The following is a 17,041-nucleotide window of genomic DNA, read 5'->3' as shown; positions in this document are numbered from 1 at the left end:
TGTCTGTGAATTCTCTCCTCACATCTTTCTCTTACTGGTTTGTTAGGACAGCTTTTATATTACAAAAGTTAGCCGTCTATGACATGAGTCGAAAATACAGTTGCTCCTTAAACAACATGGGTTTGAACCGCACAGGTCCACTTATACGCGGATTTTTTTCAATAAATATGTGCTTCAGTACTACGTGCTCTGCGACTGGTTGAGTCCATGGATGAGGAACCATGGATACAGAGGAATCTCGGACACGGAGGGATCGTGTATACGGAGGGCTGGCTATTGAGCATAGCGTCGGTGCCCTAACCCCCAGTTGCTCAAGTGTCAACGGTGGTTTTTTCCTAATTAATACAAGCAGGATCATTCCTTACTTTTGAGGTCAGAGTATAAGGAGCTAAACCTAAATTGTGAATGGAAACGTCTTCCTAAGACACAGCAAAAACATACATTAGAAAAGAAGAAATTTAAGACTTCTTTCACTGAACGTAAAATTCCTGTGACAAGAATGGGAAAGGTGTTTTCTCTAAGTCGACTGCAGGCTGATTCCTCAAGATAGAAAATGCTCAGTCTCCTGCTTTGGCAGCTTTTACGTATGTATCGTACAATCAATAAAAAGCCTGAATACTGGCATTAGGAGCCGCGGAGTCTCTTCATTTCTGTCCGTTGTGACAACACTTTAGGACCTACCTAAGGGGTGAGCTCCCTTTCCAGCGGGCTATTGGCGTCCTGAGCTCTCTACTTACTTGGTATTTCCTGGCTACCTATTCTCTCTGGAGCTCCTTCCTAGCCCTTGTCCACATTCAGATCGGGGGCTCTTTTCTTCCAAAGATCCTTGTAGGGTTCAACAAGGAACCCATAACTGCTACCCAGAACACTGCTCTGTAAGATAACAGTGAGGCATGCAATGCCAATTCTGCCAGACGTGTTACAGAACCTCACACTTGTTTTCTACAATACATACTGCATTGTGTACTACATTGTAGTATGCAGAGGTTTTCAGTCAGGTGTGAATTTGACCTCTTCACAGAGAGAATATGGAAATCTGCAAAAATCCTGAAAAGAGACAAATTCTGTGAAGACTGGGTCCAGGGAGGGCTAGCAGAGGATGAGAAGACACTGGGCTGAACCAACGAGCTAGAAGGAGAGACGGGTCAGAATAGTCCAAGTCACACCACGTGTCCAAGTCATACCACCATGGCACAATAAGCCGAGGGAAGTTATTCTTAGTAGTTGAAGTTGAAATCTTGGGAAAAACTGCCTCAAGGACAAAGTTGATCAATCTCTATCATCATTTTTCTGTCCCTTTCTGTCTCCAGTGCTGTTCCTCTCTCTCCCTGCAGACTCTGGCCCTTTTCTCCTCATGAAATCCAGAGTGAGCTGCATCTCTCATCTCCAAACACCTAGCCCAGAACACAGAACTCTGCCAAGGGCTGTTCAAATATCGAGGTAATTCGCTGCTGGACCCCAAGATAAAAAACGGAAGCAGTATTATATTTGTCAAGAGTTGGAGGTAAACATATTTTTAATTCAAACAATGAGAAGAGGAGACATTCTGAACACTCCTGGGCTCCTGGCCCGTGTGCCTGTCTCCTCTGGGATGGCCAGGGTCAACCCGAAGCATCAGCCAGGAGTGCACACCCACCTCCCCCTCAGAAGTGCTGGCACAGCTGAGCATATGCTGAAAAGCACAAATCACCCATAGTCAGGGTCCTTTGTGTTTAAGAACTAGAGGTCATGTTTTATGAACTACAGAAAACGATATGAACAAAAAGTAGGGTGGTATTAATGAATCTGCATTAATTACCAAAAAGATTTAGATAACTAATTAAAGTAGAAATCTATACTTAGAGCTTTTGGTACTAGATTGGCATCTACTTAGTTAAGTGATCTCAGTCAAAGCACTTTATTTAAGAGATAAAAGGATTTTTAATACATATCTGTCCAACTTTGTTTCTTTATAAACATTTGCAACAAAGGAACAGTGTGTTAGTGTATCTAAGGAGGAATATTATATTTGATACAAGTCATTGTTAGAAATTAGCTACCAAACATTGGAAAGCTGTCTCCCGAAATAACGTAATACCACACATTTTAAACCAAGATGAAAGTAAATTAAAATTTTTAAATTTTAAGTAAACAACTTTAATTTAGTTTTCTTTTGCTTAGGATTAAACCAGGCTGTAAAAATAGTGCAAGAGTTGAAGAAACACCTTATGCTACAATCCACAGGTCCTATGAGGCAGGCACCGTTCTAGGCACTTGGCACGTATCTGTTCTAGTTTCCACGACAATCCTATGAGATCCTATGAGGAAGGTACATCACCATCCCAATTTCACAGATGACGCAAAGAGTATCAAGAACGTGCCTGCAGCTGCATGGTCAGGAGTTAGATGTGGGGGACCAGGGATCTGACCCTCTGCATCTGGCTCCAGAAGGCATGTTCTCACTCCCATCTACCGTCCCAGACTTTTCTTTAAAAGAACTTTTAAACTTACAGGAATCAGCAACTCAGTATCTTTTATCTTTCAGCATAATTTAATACTGTATAATTTATCACTGTACTGTCATCTCATATGGAAAAATTATTGTGCTAAAAACCAAAAATAGCTGTAATTTTTCATTTCTAAAAAGAGGGAAAAAAGGACTATTTCCACTGGATCTGTGCACTGCTTTCTGTGCACTCTCTGCTTTGATGAAAATTTTCCATTGCTTACATCATAACTGGGTGCTACAGAGATGACTCTGATTTTCTCCTTAATTTCAAAATTAAGGGGATTTATTCAAATAAAAAAATAAAAGCAGAACTCTTAAGAAACAAGGGTCTTGTTTTCATATAAATTTCCCTGTAAATGAAAAAGGAAAGTTGCAAAAAAAAAAAAAAATCGTTTCTAAGGGGGCATCACAGCTTCTCTGAGTAAGAAAAGATCTAACCTCAAAATAAGTTCAGCTGGTTAAAACAACTTGAACCAGTTCCAACATTTGTTTCCTTTTCTGCCAGGACATTTTTGGATATGATATATGATAAGTATTTCCAACTCCATAAGAAGCTTATCTACAGCCCTGCCAATCAACTCTGAATTGGTTTATGAACAATACTTTCAGGCTGAAGCTCTTCCTTATAAATGCCTGTTAAACAGTGGTTACTGGCAATTCATTTTGCAAGCACTGAAAAAATCCCACACTAACACATAAACAAGTGGAGGAAGCTGTTGGACAAAGTGAAAAACCCACTAATCTAATTTACAGCTAGCTGTCAGTTATCACAAGACAAGTAATATTAAACAAGATAGTCAACAGACCTTAAAAATTTTTTTAATTTTCAAGTTAAGCCACTCTTACAGAAATTAAATTGTCTACATTTCTAAATTTTATCTTTTGGTCTTTCAAATACTTTCCCTGGATTTGCACAATTACCGAATAAAGTGACCCAGTTGTTTCAAGGGCACTTTTGGGGAACAGAATGATGTAGTAAACCCAGATGATCAGGTGTAGGCTTTTTCTGCACCCTGTTCAGCAGAAGGTACTATGCCAACTAAAATTAAAGTAAAAACTGATAGTGAACAGAAAAAGATCAGGAAAGAAGAGGAGGCAACACAAATGACTAAGAGAACTGGGATAAGCCCTGCCTAGTTAATTTTCAAACTGGTGTTGAAACATGCCAAGGTGTCAGCATGAGCTACTTCATTACAAAATACGCAGACTGGATCTTTCTTTTTTTCTCTCTTTCTCTTTTAACATTTTTAGCTATTTGTGGTATAACTGAAAGAATGAAGATATACAAGCACTATTGAAAAAAACGTGAAATATTAAAAATGGTCTCCATTTCTGAAAGAGAAGTCGTTTTATAATTTTAGAGTAAATTGGAATAAAGTATTAAGATTAAGATGTTTTCCTTAATTAGGAGACTGAAAATTTTAAATCTTAAGTTTTTGCGACAGACAGTAGAAAAATAATTATAAAAGCTTAAACTGAATGACTTAAAGCGTTCCTTGGGCTTTGAAAATAATTTCAAACTATACTAGGAAAAAACCACTGGTTTTATAAGCTATGTTTGGTGTTCGGAGGATGCAAAATAAAAAACTGCTCACATTGAAGGGCTCAGCTGACTGATGTGGCATTGGGAATGAAGTACTTGATGTCAGGTCTAGTCCGACATGTATAATTAAAGATCATTTTATCAAGTGATTTTCTTATGCTAGATGAGATCATGGTGAAATCCTGCACAAATGTGGACAAAGCTTTATGACCAAGTAAGGACAGGGAACCACATTTTCTTCAGTATGTGTCCATCTCCAAATGGTTATGTCTGTATTTTTTCATTATAATCAGTATTCGTTTGTACTGATGTCAATTTGGCCGAGAGTATAGAAGGAAAAATCAGGGTTTACTCACCACAAGGAGTCCCTGTGACACCACATTCCATTCTATAAAGGAAGTGAAAGTGCTCCTCCCTTCGGTCTGATTTACGAGAGAGAAAGAAAGAGAGAAGGTTGTAATGTTGCTACGCTACTTAGAGCGTCATGGTGAGGAAACAGGGGACAATAAAACCTGAGGTTAGGAAGACTCTCTAACAAATATATTGCTCTCTACAAATCAGCCACGTAGACCAGCCCTGGTAAGAGGAAATGACAGACGTACTTGTTTCCCCAGAGGAAGTTACCAAGAGCTCTCCCTACCTGCGCGACAGGGGTGGCATGAATCACTCAGGCCAAAAATAAGGCTTACATCTAAAAAGAGAAAAATCTATTATGTATATGTGTGTGTGTTCATATGTGTGCAGTTAATTTTAGGTAGAACTACCTTGGAGGAGGTAAGGCATACGGAGGAAACCCAATGGGTTAAGAAACTCTCAAGCATTTGAAATTCATAATTCTTTGGGAGATGAGAGCTTTCTGTGGGGTAAATTCTCAAAAGAAAAAGACACCATTGCCTCTTAAAACCAAAGAAGTACATAAAGCCTCAAGTAAGAGTTATGCCTAAAACCAAGGTGAGATATCAGTAAAATTTACTTGCACATATTTTATTTGCCCCAATAGTAAAAGAAAAATACTCTAGCATTTATTACTTAAACCTACTCTACACTTATTACTGTCTAAAATATTTTAGCAAAGTTTTCAAAACTATCAGTTCCTGGCACCAGATAGTATTGCTTTTCTCTACAATCTCCCTCAACTTTTAACTCAAATGTGACTGAGGCTTCTACAACACAAAATGAAGCCACAGGTTGGAGGAGGAAAAAGAATTCAGAAAAAATGCCAGGTAAATTAAAAACACACATACAACTGGTTATTATTTATTTATTCTATAAGTAAATTTGGAAAAAATAATGTTGGATACCTCTTTAGCATAATATAGAGCAGTCTACTTTTCTAAAAAACAAAATACTTTCATTCTTCCAAGAAACAAAGATACTTCATATAATGAATCAAAACTTAATTCTGATTTTCATGTCCTCATCATTAAAAAAATTATCTTAATTCAAGAAGTTTCTCAAATGTTTTTAAAAAATTATACTATCCTGAGAAAGAGGGAAGACAGACATAAATCAGTTGGCTTTTAAAGAATCTGGATGTATTTCTTTATTTTAGTCTACAACAAAATAGTTAAGGGCAAAGATTTTTCAAGACTGCCAATTCATTAGCAATAGTTTTCACCTAAATATTCTTGAAATTACTAAGGACAGGTGTCAACTTTTTATGCAAGCAGTGCACCCTTTGCAGAAAACACACACACAACTACTGAGTCAAGAAAATTACCCTGCCAACATCTCAAAATGAAAAATATTTTAACAGGGTCAAAAGCTGGCAAAATGTCCACCAGGGGAGCAATCACGATAAAGACTGGTTTCTTAAGAGCTGCAGATTCACCCTGGCCCTCAGGCTTAATGAAAGGCAGAAAGTCTATTCAGTTGTCAGTACTGACAAATATCCCCAAACCAAAACCCATGGCAAGTTTGCAGAAGATTTAGAAATAGGTTCAAAAAATCAATTCTAAAGCAGAAAACCCGGGAGGCTGTCAGCTTTCAGAAGCCTCTCACAAATGCTGTACCAGATATAACTCTGCACGTAGAGGAGGTGAGAACACCAATCCCATTTCTGAAAAGAGGGCAATAATAGTACTCTGCTGTGATGTGTGACACTGAAACCACAGCACTAGAGCCTGCAAACTGTTGCTGTTTTCATGTCAGCATCTTGATTACTTTGACAAATATCCCTTCCCACCCACCCTGCTTTTTGGGAATAATTTCAAACAACTAAGAGACTAGGAAGATATCAATAGTAACTTTCTTTTTTTTTTAACAGAAAGAAAACTAAAATACAGGAGAGTGAGAAAAAGAAAACAGAAAAAAGAATACAATCAACCTCTTTGCTGGTCTCTTTAATTTCTTCTTATCTCTTTGAAAAAATAAAGTCAGACTGAAGGAAAGAGCACTTTTTGTTTGCTTAAAAAGATGGGACATGATACAGCTACAGGCAAGACAAATCAAATAATCTTGAATGGAAGTAGAGAATGTTAGAAGAAAAGCTATAAGAAGACAAAACTTGGCTGATTAATAATTTTGTAAAAATAAAATGTATTTTTATATTCCTAAAATATTTGAAAGGTCTTAGACTTAATATTAACAACAGTTTTGCTAATTCTGATAACGTATACTTAAGGCACTAAGACAGGAAGGCAGTATCTTCATATTCTGTATAATCTGCCTACACTCACAGAGTATTTAAAGTGTTGAAGTTCTGTTATATCATTTTAACTGCACTTCACGTTATATATACACATATTTATTAGTGATGGCATAAAATGTAATTTTTCAGTTGATCCAAACTGCAGAAATAGCAAGAACTGTTTGCCCAGGAAAACTTAGCGGAGTCTTCAATGTAGTGTGATGGGCTGACCTCTAGTGTCAGTTTGGCCATAAAAACTTGAAAATAGAATGGACTTGAATTCTGTTTTAAAATGTTATTCAAATTAATTTAGATTGAAAAGTATTTTAAAGTAATATACAAAAGTTATCATCTTTACTTTTTATGCCAAAAAAAAAAACCTAGAAAAGGTTGGCTCCAGGGACCATCGACCACTCACACTAAAGCCAACGAGGAGTAGAGGGATGAAGGCTTCCCAGCTCTCTGCAACACCTCTCCCAGTTTTCAGAACAAACACTGAAAGACTTCTCTAATGCTACTTTGGTGCCTTGCTCCCCAAGTGACAAGGGACACAGTTTAGATGCCTGTGCAACAGCAAGATGGCTCTTGTTGATTTTAGGTTACACATCCTTTTAATGCTATATCTCATCGTGCCAATAGCCACGGAGAACATGCTCTGTCTTTAAAAGCCATTCGCTTAAAGACAGCTAGAGCACGAACTTGCCTCACATTGCTGATCAAAGAATAACTAAAAAGTAATCTAGCTCATAGTGTAGACATGAGTTATTTTATGTCAGGTAGCCTCACCTGGGCTTTATCCAACTTTCCATGCGTCTATTCTTGTTATGCAATCACACATGAAGACTTCCATTTAGTAATGTCTTAGACTTTTTTCTTGGTCTTCTGAAAAGGTAACTGAAATAACCATGATTCTACTGAGCTCCCAATAGTGATAAAGGAATAGTGACAATATACAAGGTTAGGCTTTCTGAATATTGGAGTACCATGCTACAAATGTCTGAAAAAAAAGGTTTGCTGATATGAATAAAGTCTTCTTAAAAATTCTCCCAAAGGCATAAAGCACGTACTTGAATATCTTAAAGTTGACAGTAAATTCCTAAAAAAGATCCTCCCATTTGATTAACAAGAAATTAATAAAATATGTAACATAATTCTTTCATTCTGGAAGGAGAGGAAGATTATAGAATATAAAGTATCACATATAACAATGATGTGATCTTAATTCTTATAATCTACCCCATGCCATCTTGCAAAGAAGAGCTTTTACTCTTATCACAATATGATCATCATGATCGATAAATTCTTCCAATTTACACTGGAGGGATTTCTTCCTTATTAAGACTGATTAAGGCCATCTTTAAAAGGACTGTATGTGTTATTCAGTAAGTACTAGATATCAAGTATATGCTCGTTTATTACTTTAAAAGAGACTCTTCCATGACTTTAGTCTTAAAAAAAATCAACATATAATTCTGTATGTTGATCAATAATTTTATAACTCAGTTTCCATGGTTACTGATGATAATGTTATTATTCATATATTTAATATACCATGGAAGAGTCACCTACTTCATAGTTAAATAAAGTTTCACATATTATTGTCCATTTCAGTATTTTGTAACTTTTTCGGAATGAAACGTATTTAGAAACATGAGGCATGTGAGAAATGTAAATTGGGCAACTATGCTAAGAACACTGTAATGTTACAGAGAGTGACCACACAGAGCAGAGGCATGTTGATGTAACCACAGAGAAAAAAACTGTAAAATCCAAATTTCTAACCTCAAGACCAAAAAAGCATTAAGATTCACATAAGCTTTACATTTTCATCTTCCTGTTCCTAGTTTTGGAAGAGAAGGAAGGAAGGAAACTAGTATTTATTCCTGTCTACTACGAACCAGGCACTACACCAGGTATTCTTTTCACATCTCTCAGTCTTTGTGGTAAAAGATGCTGGCTCTAAACATCCCCTTTTTACTGATGGGGACACAAGCTTAGAGAAGTTAGTAGTTGCTCATGACTCATCAGTTACTCAATGCTGGGCCAGACTGTCTGATCCTTCCCACCAGGACAATGGTCTTCAAAAGCTTTCCCCTCTCACAAATCAGAGTCGGGGGCGGGTCTCACCTGTAAGCAGTAACTAAGGCCAGCTAGGTCATGAAGACAAAGACTCTCAAATGAGATGGAGGAGGAACCCTGTATTAAGTGCTCCCTAGGAGAGTCTGATGCCAGCCGCCGCCCACCTCCCAGCCTAGCACCTGGTCCTCACTTTACAGATGATGCCCAGGAGGCCAGGGACTTGAAGAAAATAAAAGTACAGGCTGAGCTAGCACAGTGGCAATGTGGTTGGTCCTTGACTCTCAGTGCTAGGCCTTTTCTATTCTTCTACACAGCCTCCTGCATTATTAACATTTGTTTACTGGCCAAAGCAAAGTTCTGGTCCAAAACCATTTGGGGAAAAAAAATGTACATATAAAAAGTACAAATATTATATAAGTATATTATATAATACTCATTAAAAAGATAAACAGCATTAGTTTATGCATTAAGGGCCAAAGTGTGAAAGAAACTTAATGATTATCCCTATTCTAAAAAATCTATGCAAGTGATTATTTAGCTCAACTACAAGTAGTAAAAATAACTTAAATGTTTAAAATAGTTCATAATCTTAAACTTACCTTAAGCCATAGCAAGGCAGTGTGAAGAGCCTGAACAGCGCCAGGAAAACTCTTAAAGGAAGCAGGGTGAACACATACAGAAATGCATCCAGGCACAGAAAGATTCCAAAAACCATGAGCTGGATTTTAAAAGCAGAGAAGAACATAAAAAACAAAATGTAAAATAAATATTCTTTAAAATATTACAGATGAAAATTTCAAACAATCAAGGAATTTCTAAACTTTGTAGGAAATTCATTTCTTATAACTTATCTATGGGAACAACAAGTTAGTACTTCTCCTTGTGTATACAAGCCATATTCTAATGAAAAATCCCTTTTCAAAATGCAAGTTTGTAGTTCTTCTTCCAGAGCCTTTGGTTTACCACCTACACAAGTCAATTACTCAAAACACAAGTTGCCCTTGACCACAGCATCTGATGTAGCTTTCTGGGTACTTCCTCAAACGTTAGAGATATTATAGAAAACCTTTCAGATAAAACTTGTAAAGTCTATCCTTACTCTTATGTAAAGAGATTACTAATTTTAACAAAATTTCATGTATACTTTAACTTGCTGTACAAAGAAGGCATTATTCTTAATTGGAGGAATAGCTGCTAATATCTGTAATGTTTCCCCCTTTCTTGTATACTTGCCACATAAGGAGGACAGAATCTTTTGATGGCTTAGAGAAGTAGCCATACCCAGGCTACTAAACTCCACGATTTTAAGAGTGGTGACTTTCTGTATGTCTGACACACAAACATGGTATGATATATACACCCTCACGCACAGCACTTGATGTATTCTTAGTCAATAAACTGTCCTACGTATATATATTAAGCAGTTAAAATCCACACTGCTACTGGCAGAATCGCATCCCTCCCCACCAAATTCAGATGTTGAAGGCCTAACCCCTGGTACCTCAGAATGTGACTGTATTTGGAGATGAGAGTTAATTAAGTTAAAATGAGGTCATTAGGGTGGGCCCTAATCCAATATGACTGGTATGCTTATAAGAAGACGAAATTTGGACACAGACAAGACACAAAGGGAAGACAATAACAAAGACACAGGGAGAAGACAGCCACCTACAAGCCAAGGAGAGAGGCCTCAGAAGAAACCAACCCTGCTGACACTTTGATCCCGGACTTTTAGCATCCAGAACTGTGAGAAAACAAATTTCTGTTGTTTAAGACACCCAGTTTATGGTACTTTGTTACTGCAACCCTAGCAAACTAACACATCTTTATAAGAAAGGACACATTTTATTAATTTTTTGCAAGAATGTCTCAAAGAAAAAAATATATATATATATACACATACATATATGTGTATGTATACATATATGTGCCAGGTTTCTTAGTAGTTGGTCTGAGCCAGTCACCCTGTCGTCAGCACAGTCACAGTTCTGTGACTGTCCCCTTGTTTTACACACAAAGGAGTGCTATAAAAGACTGAGCAAGGTCCACCTAAAGCTAGTGGTCCTTACTTATTACTCTCCTGTCACCAAGAATCCTTTCCCTGTTTGCTGGTGATCTGTTGTTTACACTCCAAAGGCAGAAAATGACAGAAACCTGACATTCCCAGAAGGTATTTTGCTGTGTCTGCGTAAGTGGCTGTCCTTCTCGTGACCTTACACTGGGGATTAACACATCACTCATGCATCAGCATCTACTAAGCTGTTAATACGGGCCAAGTAAGACGCTCCGCCTGGCGGGCACAGAGCCAGGCAGGACCTCATGACGGGGTTCCTGCCCTCAGCAAGCTTATTCGCATTTTCACAGATAGAGACACCAGCATGCAGATAAAGGAGGTCAATGCAGAGGTAACGGTTGCTATGACAGCACTAAGTATACAAGGACCAGGGGAGCCCTGAGAAAGAATGGCCAACCCAACTTTGGGAGATTTAGAAAAAGCTCCATAGAAGAGGAGACTCTTAATGACATCTGAGATGAGGGCTACTGACACCTGGAGAGGGTAGACTGGACGGGGGTGGAGGGGTGGGAACAGGGGAAGGAAGCTTTCCAGGGGAGGAAGAAGCATGAGCAAGAACACCGATGAGAAAAGTAATCATGACGAAAACTGCCTCTTAAAGAATCAAACTTTCTTTTAAAGAACAGTCACCTTTCTTAGGCTTAGAGGAATCTGTATTAGTATCATGGTAAACAACAGTAACAAAAGCCTAACGGGCCTTCCCCTTCACTTTTTTTTTCAATTTTTCTTTTTATTGAAGTAGAGTTGATGTACAATGTTGTGCCAATCTCTGCTGTGCAGCAAAGTGACTCAGTTATACACATAGAGACATTCTTTTTTCATATTCTTTTTTGGTTAATTAATTAATTAATTAATTAATTAATTTTGGGCTGCTTTTGGTTCTTCGTTCCTGTGTGCAGCTTTCTCTAGTTGTGGTGAGCGGGGGCTACTCTTCGTTGCAGCACATGGGCTTCTTATTGTGGTGGCTTCTCTTGTTGCAGAGCATGGGCTCTAGGCACGTGGGCTTCAGTAGTTGCGTCATGCGGGCTCAGTAGTTGTGGCTCGCAGGCTCTAGAGTGCAGGCTCAGTAGTTGTGGCGCACGGGCTTAGTTGCTCCGTGGCATGTGGGATCTTCCCGGACCAGGGCTCAAACCCATGTCCCCTGCATTGGCAGGCGGATTCTTAACCACTGCACCACCATGGAAGCCCTCTTTTTTCATATTCTTTTCCATTATGGTTTATCACAGGATACTGAGTATAGTTCCCTGTGCTATACAGTAGGACCTTGTTGTTTATCCTCCCCTTCATATTCTAAACCAGCCCAGTAAACTCAGTGGGCAAAAAAAAATCTTCCCCCACTGTATGCTGACCACATAAAGACCACCTGGAGCTGTTGATACCACAGATCTCAATATTAAAATGGAAGGAGGGACTTCCCTGGTGGCGCAGTGGTTAAGAATCCGCCTGCCAATGCAGGGGACACGAGTTCGAGCCCTGGTCTGGGAAGAGCCCACATGCCGCAGAGCAACTAAGCCCGTGCGCCACAACTACTGAGCCTGCGTGTCACAACTACTGAAGCCCGTGCGCCTAGAGCCCATGCTCCGCAACAAGAGAAGCCACCGCAATGAGAAGCCTGCGCACCGCAAAGAGGAGTAGCCCCCGCTCGCTGCAACTAGAGGAAGCCCGCGCGCAGCAACAAAGACCCAACGCAGCCAAAAATAAATAAATAAATAAAATTTAAAAAATAAAAAATAAAATGGAAGGAAAGCAAGTGGCTGCGATCTAAAGAAACTTCAACTGGGCGGAAAGAAGGCATCCATCTATGTGAGAACATGCAATATACAAGTGAAGCAGTAGAGATGCCTTTCAGGGTTTAGAAACATGGAAAAGTGACCCAACTCCTCTATCTACTGTTCAGGTGTTAACTTTTTTCACAAAGCACAGCATTCTCTTAAATTCTTTACAAATAAAAATGAGAAAACTTCCTAAAAAAGTAAACAAGATGTAATCCTGAAAACATTCATCCTTGAGGGAGGTAAAGAAACCCCTGCTGGGCTGAGTATGAGCCTGGCGCCCTACTGGGCGCTGGAGGGCATCTCATTTAATTTACCTGGTGATCCAGGAGTCTGAAGGAGATGTGCCAAGAGGGACCCCTGTGTCCTCCGTCCTCCAGGCGAGTGCTGAGTGCTGACTACTTAATCCCCCATCAGCTCTTGAGCTAGTGATTTTCATCCCTGCTCAGCACACGAGGAAACCACAGCTCTGGCGGCTGAACACCTGCCCAAGGCTGTGGGTCAGAGTGAAGGAACTGGCCTTCACGCCTAGGTCTGTCTGCCTCAAGGCCCTACATGTTCTCTTTGAAGCAGTTTAAGCACAGCAAAAAGATCTTACTCCCTATTTTTGCTAGGCACAGGAGTTAACGCAATTTTCTTTGTGCTAACTTGTCTTTTGCCAATTTGCCTAGTGTCATAAAAAAATGCAGAAATAAAAGGCATTTAATGAATCAAATTTACAAAAGGCATAAACATTTCACATAAATAGATTTACTGCTAGCTTTGAAAATTATCTTAATAAAATTAAAATTTGAAAGTTATCTTAATAAAATTAAAAGGTTTGAGTATATATTATTAACAAGAATAATGTGTACTTTCACACCTTCAGTTAATTTGTATGGCATCTTGATAAAATAGGCAAGTACTATTTCCTCTTCATTTGGACCAAATAACCACAAAGCTTTCAAGCAGTCTTAAGAAACAGCTAATGAAATCTGCCCTGAAATATAATAGGTGTGACTATAAAGCAATGAAATTGGTGTCATATGCCACCCTCTGTTTCCCTTTTGAGAAACACAAAAATCTCCTTTAAATGCCACTTGAAATTTCAAAATAAATACAATGTTATGGCTAAAATCAAAGAAGCACCATGCTTCTGGAACACGCCTCTTTAAATCACGGGTGAACATCCGTCCTATCAGTTGATAGTCGTGCCTTGCGCACTGGACCCTTGTTGCTCTCTCACCCCATTTCCCCATTTCTCTCCTCCTCTGCTACTGCTGCTCCAGCCCCGCCTCACTTTATCCATCTTGAAGAAGGCGGTATCTTACTTTAGCTGCATCTCACCTTTACGGGGGGCGGGGTGGGGGAGGCCTTATAAATATGTCATCTCTTTGAACTGGCCATTACATGAATAACAGAATGCAGAAAACCGAAGCATAATGAAGAAACTTCAAGAACAAACCCCACACTGGAGTTTTTGGCTTGTACCTCTTTTCCATTCCATGTTATTTTCCAGGGGATGGAAGACAAAATGCTACAGAAAGTTTTGTGTGAAAACTTTCCAGAGCTAGCTCAGTCTTTGATTTGTTCCTCCTTCTCTCTCTTAACGAAACATGTACTGCATGCTCTAATGTTCCCTGGTCTTTCTGTCTGGCGGGAGATCTTGTGTGGAAGGGCTTCAGAAGCCTTTTACGGGTACTGGGCAATACGGCCAGGCACTGGCCAGGTGCTGTGCACAGGGCCTGAGGGCCTCCATCCATCCTCACCTCCAACCCGAGCACGCCGCCCCTGCCCCGACTCTGCAGTGAAACTCGGGAGCTTGCCCAGTTCCTGAGCAGTAGAGGCAAGGCCAGTAGGTCTGCAGAAGACATGGCTTTGAAACTGAAGCACTATTTCTACTGAAGACACCTGTCACTCAGCCTCAACCTCGCCACTGGATTTGGCCTTATATGTTTAAAAAAAAAAAGATTTAACAGAAGTTTTTAATAACTGAACATCAATGTTAAAACTACAACAATTCTGTAACACTTCTGGTCAACAAAACATCACACGCTAGTGAAAATTTCCACAACCAGCTCTTACCACACTCATTTTGAACCTAATACTATTGCTCTTAATCATATGAAAAATACTAGCCTCAAAAGAAATAAACAAATAAAATGCCAGCCTCTCTCTGTGGAGAGTGGAGCAAGGTTTCTTAACCTTTTAAAAATGTTTCCTTTTTTGACAAAAATCTCCTGCCTTCCTTTTAATGCCATTTGAAATTTCAAAAAATAAAATGTTATGGCTAAAATTAAAGCACAGTGATTCTGGAATATGCCTCTTTGAGTTGCACAAACCATCTTCCGGCAATTCTGAATCCACCTCCTCCACCATGACCACCAAGTAGTGTCCAGAGCTGAGGGCGGCTGCTCTGGGGTGGGAGTTGGGAAGCAGTAGTAAAGCAGGAAGGGTGTTTTCTTTCCTTCCCCTGGTCTGTTTATAAAGCTCTGGGTCTACTCCTGTAAGAGCAGAACCCGCGTCCTGCTTAGTTCTACGTGGGGGTTAAAAGGTCATTTAGGAAGGACATCTTCCCCAAGGAATCGAAATCTAGTGAGCGGGACACAGACTGCAGAGCAAGGGCCGGACGAAGGATGTGCTCTGGATGCGCTGAGATCAGGTCTGAGCAGCGAGCTGGGGGCGGGGGGGTGAACTCGGGATGGGCACCCGGGGGAGGGAGGAACGGAGTTAGCAAAGATCTCCCACCAGGAGACAAGATGGGCACTAGCTGCCGCCAGGCACAGAAAGGAGGAACAGCATTTCAAGCAAAGACAAGAGCGTGCTCAGGCGCAACGTGAGAGGGAGGCTGTGTGGCCAGAATGTAATCATCAGATGAGAGGGTCAGGAATCAGCTCAGTTAACCACTAAGGGGCACAAATCTTTATCCTGTGTTCTGGAAGTTCTCAACAAACTCACATGCGGGGATCAATTAAAAGGATGTCAAGGAGAATGGGTTATCAATAAGGAAGTTTACAAATGACTGACTTTGAAAGCAATTACTGCTTCAAGGTCATCCCTATAATAAAATAATTTTTATTCATCTAAATTCAAAAGTTCATACCCCTGGGAAGTCTACACTCTAGGAGATGGTAAACAAAGGGATTACAAGGAGCCAAGTACTTTTATGACAGGCAAAGTCACATAAACGCATGTGCGTACGGAAAACAAAGTAATTTTGATAAAAGGCTTCATAACAATCAACTTATACCTGACATATTTAACACAAGGAATAAATTTCTTCGGAGGTAAATAAATATATTGAAGATTTTAATCTGTAGAAAGACTGCACATGGAAAGATCTTGAGATTTTCCTACTTCTCTTATTTTTAATCATTGTTGAATATTGTAATATTCTAAGCACTTGACCTGTATCAACTTACTTAGTCCTTACAACAACCCTTGAGGCAGGGGCCATTACCTGGTATTTTGCAAGGACCAACAGGGCTGTGATGTACAAGGCTGGGTGTGCCCTCAGGACCCTATGGCACATTTGCGAGGTCTTAGCAGCTGCTGCAGGCTACAGTCACACACCGTCTAGGCTCAAATCTTCTTTTTTTAGGGAGTGACCAGCAGCACTGCAGCAGGAACACTTAAGAAGGAGAATACTAGTCTAAGGGAGACATCACAGGGGCCTGATACAGCACAGTGGAAAGAGAGAGGAAGAGAAAGAGTTTAGACTGTCTCCAAAGCTAATGTGACAGAAATAAGTTACTGATCCAAAAAGATAAATATAGCCCCACAGTGCCAAGATCACAATTGTCTTTTAAACACATCAGTGAATGGGATGGAGGCCTGAAGTCTTTGGCTGGTTGCCCTAGAACCATGTGATGGGTCCTATGTGCCTAAGAGGTACAGGGCCGACAGCAGGCCAAGGAAGCCCCGGATGCCTGGGCCATCCCCCGTCACCTCCGAGCCCCACCTCTGAAGTGGGCTATTGGTGCCCCCGCCAAAATGGGTCTGCACTCCCCCCCTCCCCACGCCAAGAAGCGTTAGGAAAGGTAAGACAGTCACACAAGACACGTGGAAGCTGCTGCCACCACTGCCGCAAGCCAGGGGCGACAAGCCTCAGAGAGGCCAGGAGGAACACCAGCCAAGGCTGCTGAGATGCTGAGATGAGCAGACACCCTAGGCTTTCTGGTGTCTTAGTAGTCATGTGGTGGGACATCTTGAGTCAGGGTGTGTCACAAACAAGAGCTGCATCATGAGAACAATTTAGGGGGATGATTCCCCACACGTTTTCATGAAAATTAGAAACCGAGCAGGATGCCCAAGAAATCACTGCCATAAACAGATCTAAGTACTCTCTATTAGTTTCACAACAAAATCTCAGGACTGTTTTATTGAAATAAAGGTGAAACATTGGCTATAACTACATTTTCTTAATATACACTTACACTGTGAAACAACAAAAAGGCTTTATATATTTTCATTAAGT

General features: G+C 40.0%; 1 protein-coding gene across 3 annotated transcripts in view; it reads right to left on the bottom strand.

Annotated features, from left to right (window-relative positions):
• TAPT1 (transmembrane anterior posterior transformation 1) overlaps positions 1-17,041 on the bottom strand; it is a 62,964-nt gene that overhangs the window by 27,226 nt on the left and 18,697 nt on the right. For all 3 annotated transcript variants that reach the window (XM_082462418.1, XM_082462419.1, XM_082462417.1), the window contains exon 3: positions 9,339-9,457. In XM_082462418.1, coding sequence (XP_082318544.1) covers positions 9,339-9,457 — 119 coding nt within the window. The remainder of the gene's footprint in view (positions 1-9,338; positions 9,458-17,041) is intronic.

This window comes from Balaenoptera physalus (assembly GCF_965194825.1).
Source record: "Balaenoptera physalus genome assembly, chromosome: 5".
In the NCBI taxonomy this organism is placed as follows: domain Eukaryota; kingdom Metazoa; phylum Chordata; class Mammalia; order Artiodactyla; family Balaenopteridae; genus Balaenoptera; species Balaenoptera physalus.
Note: the sequence above shows the minus strand (reverse complement) of the source record. Positions and strands in the feature narration are given on the sequence as shown.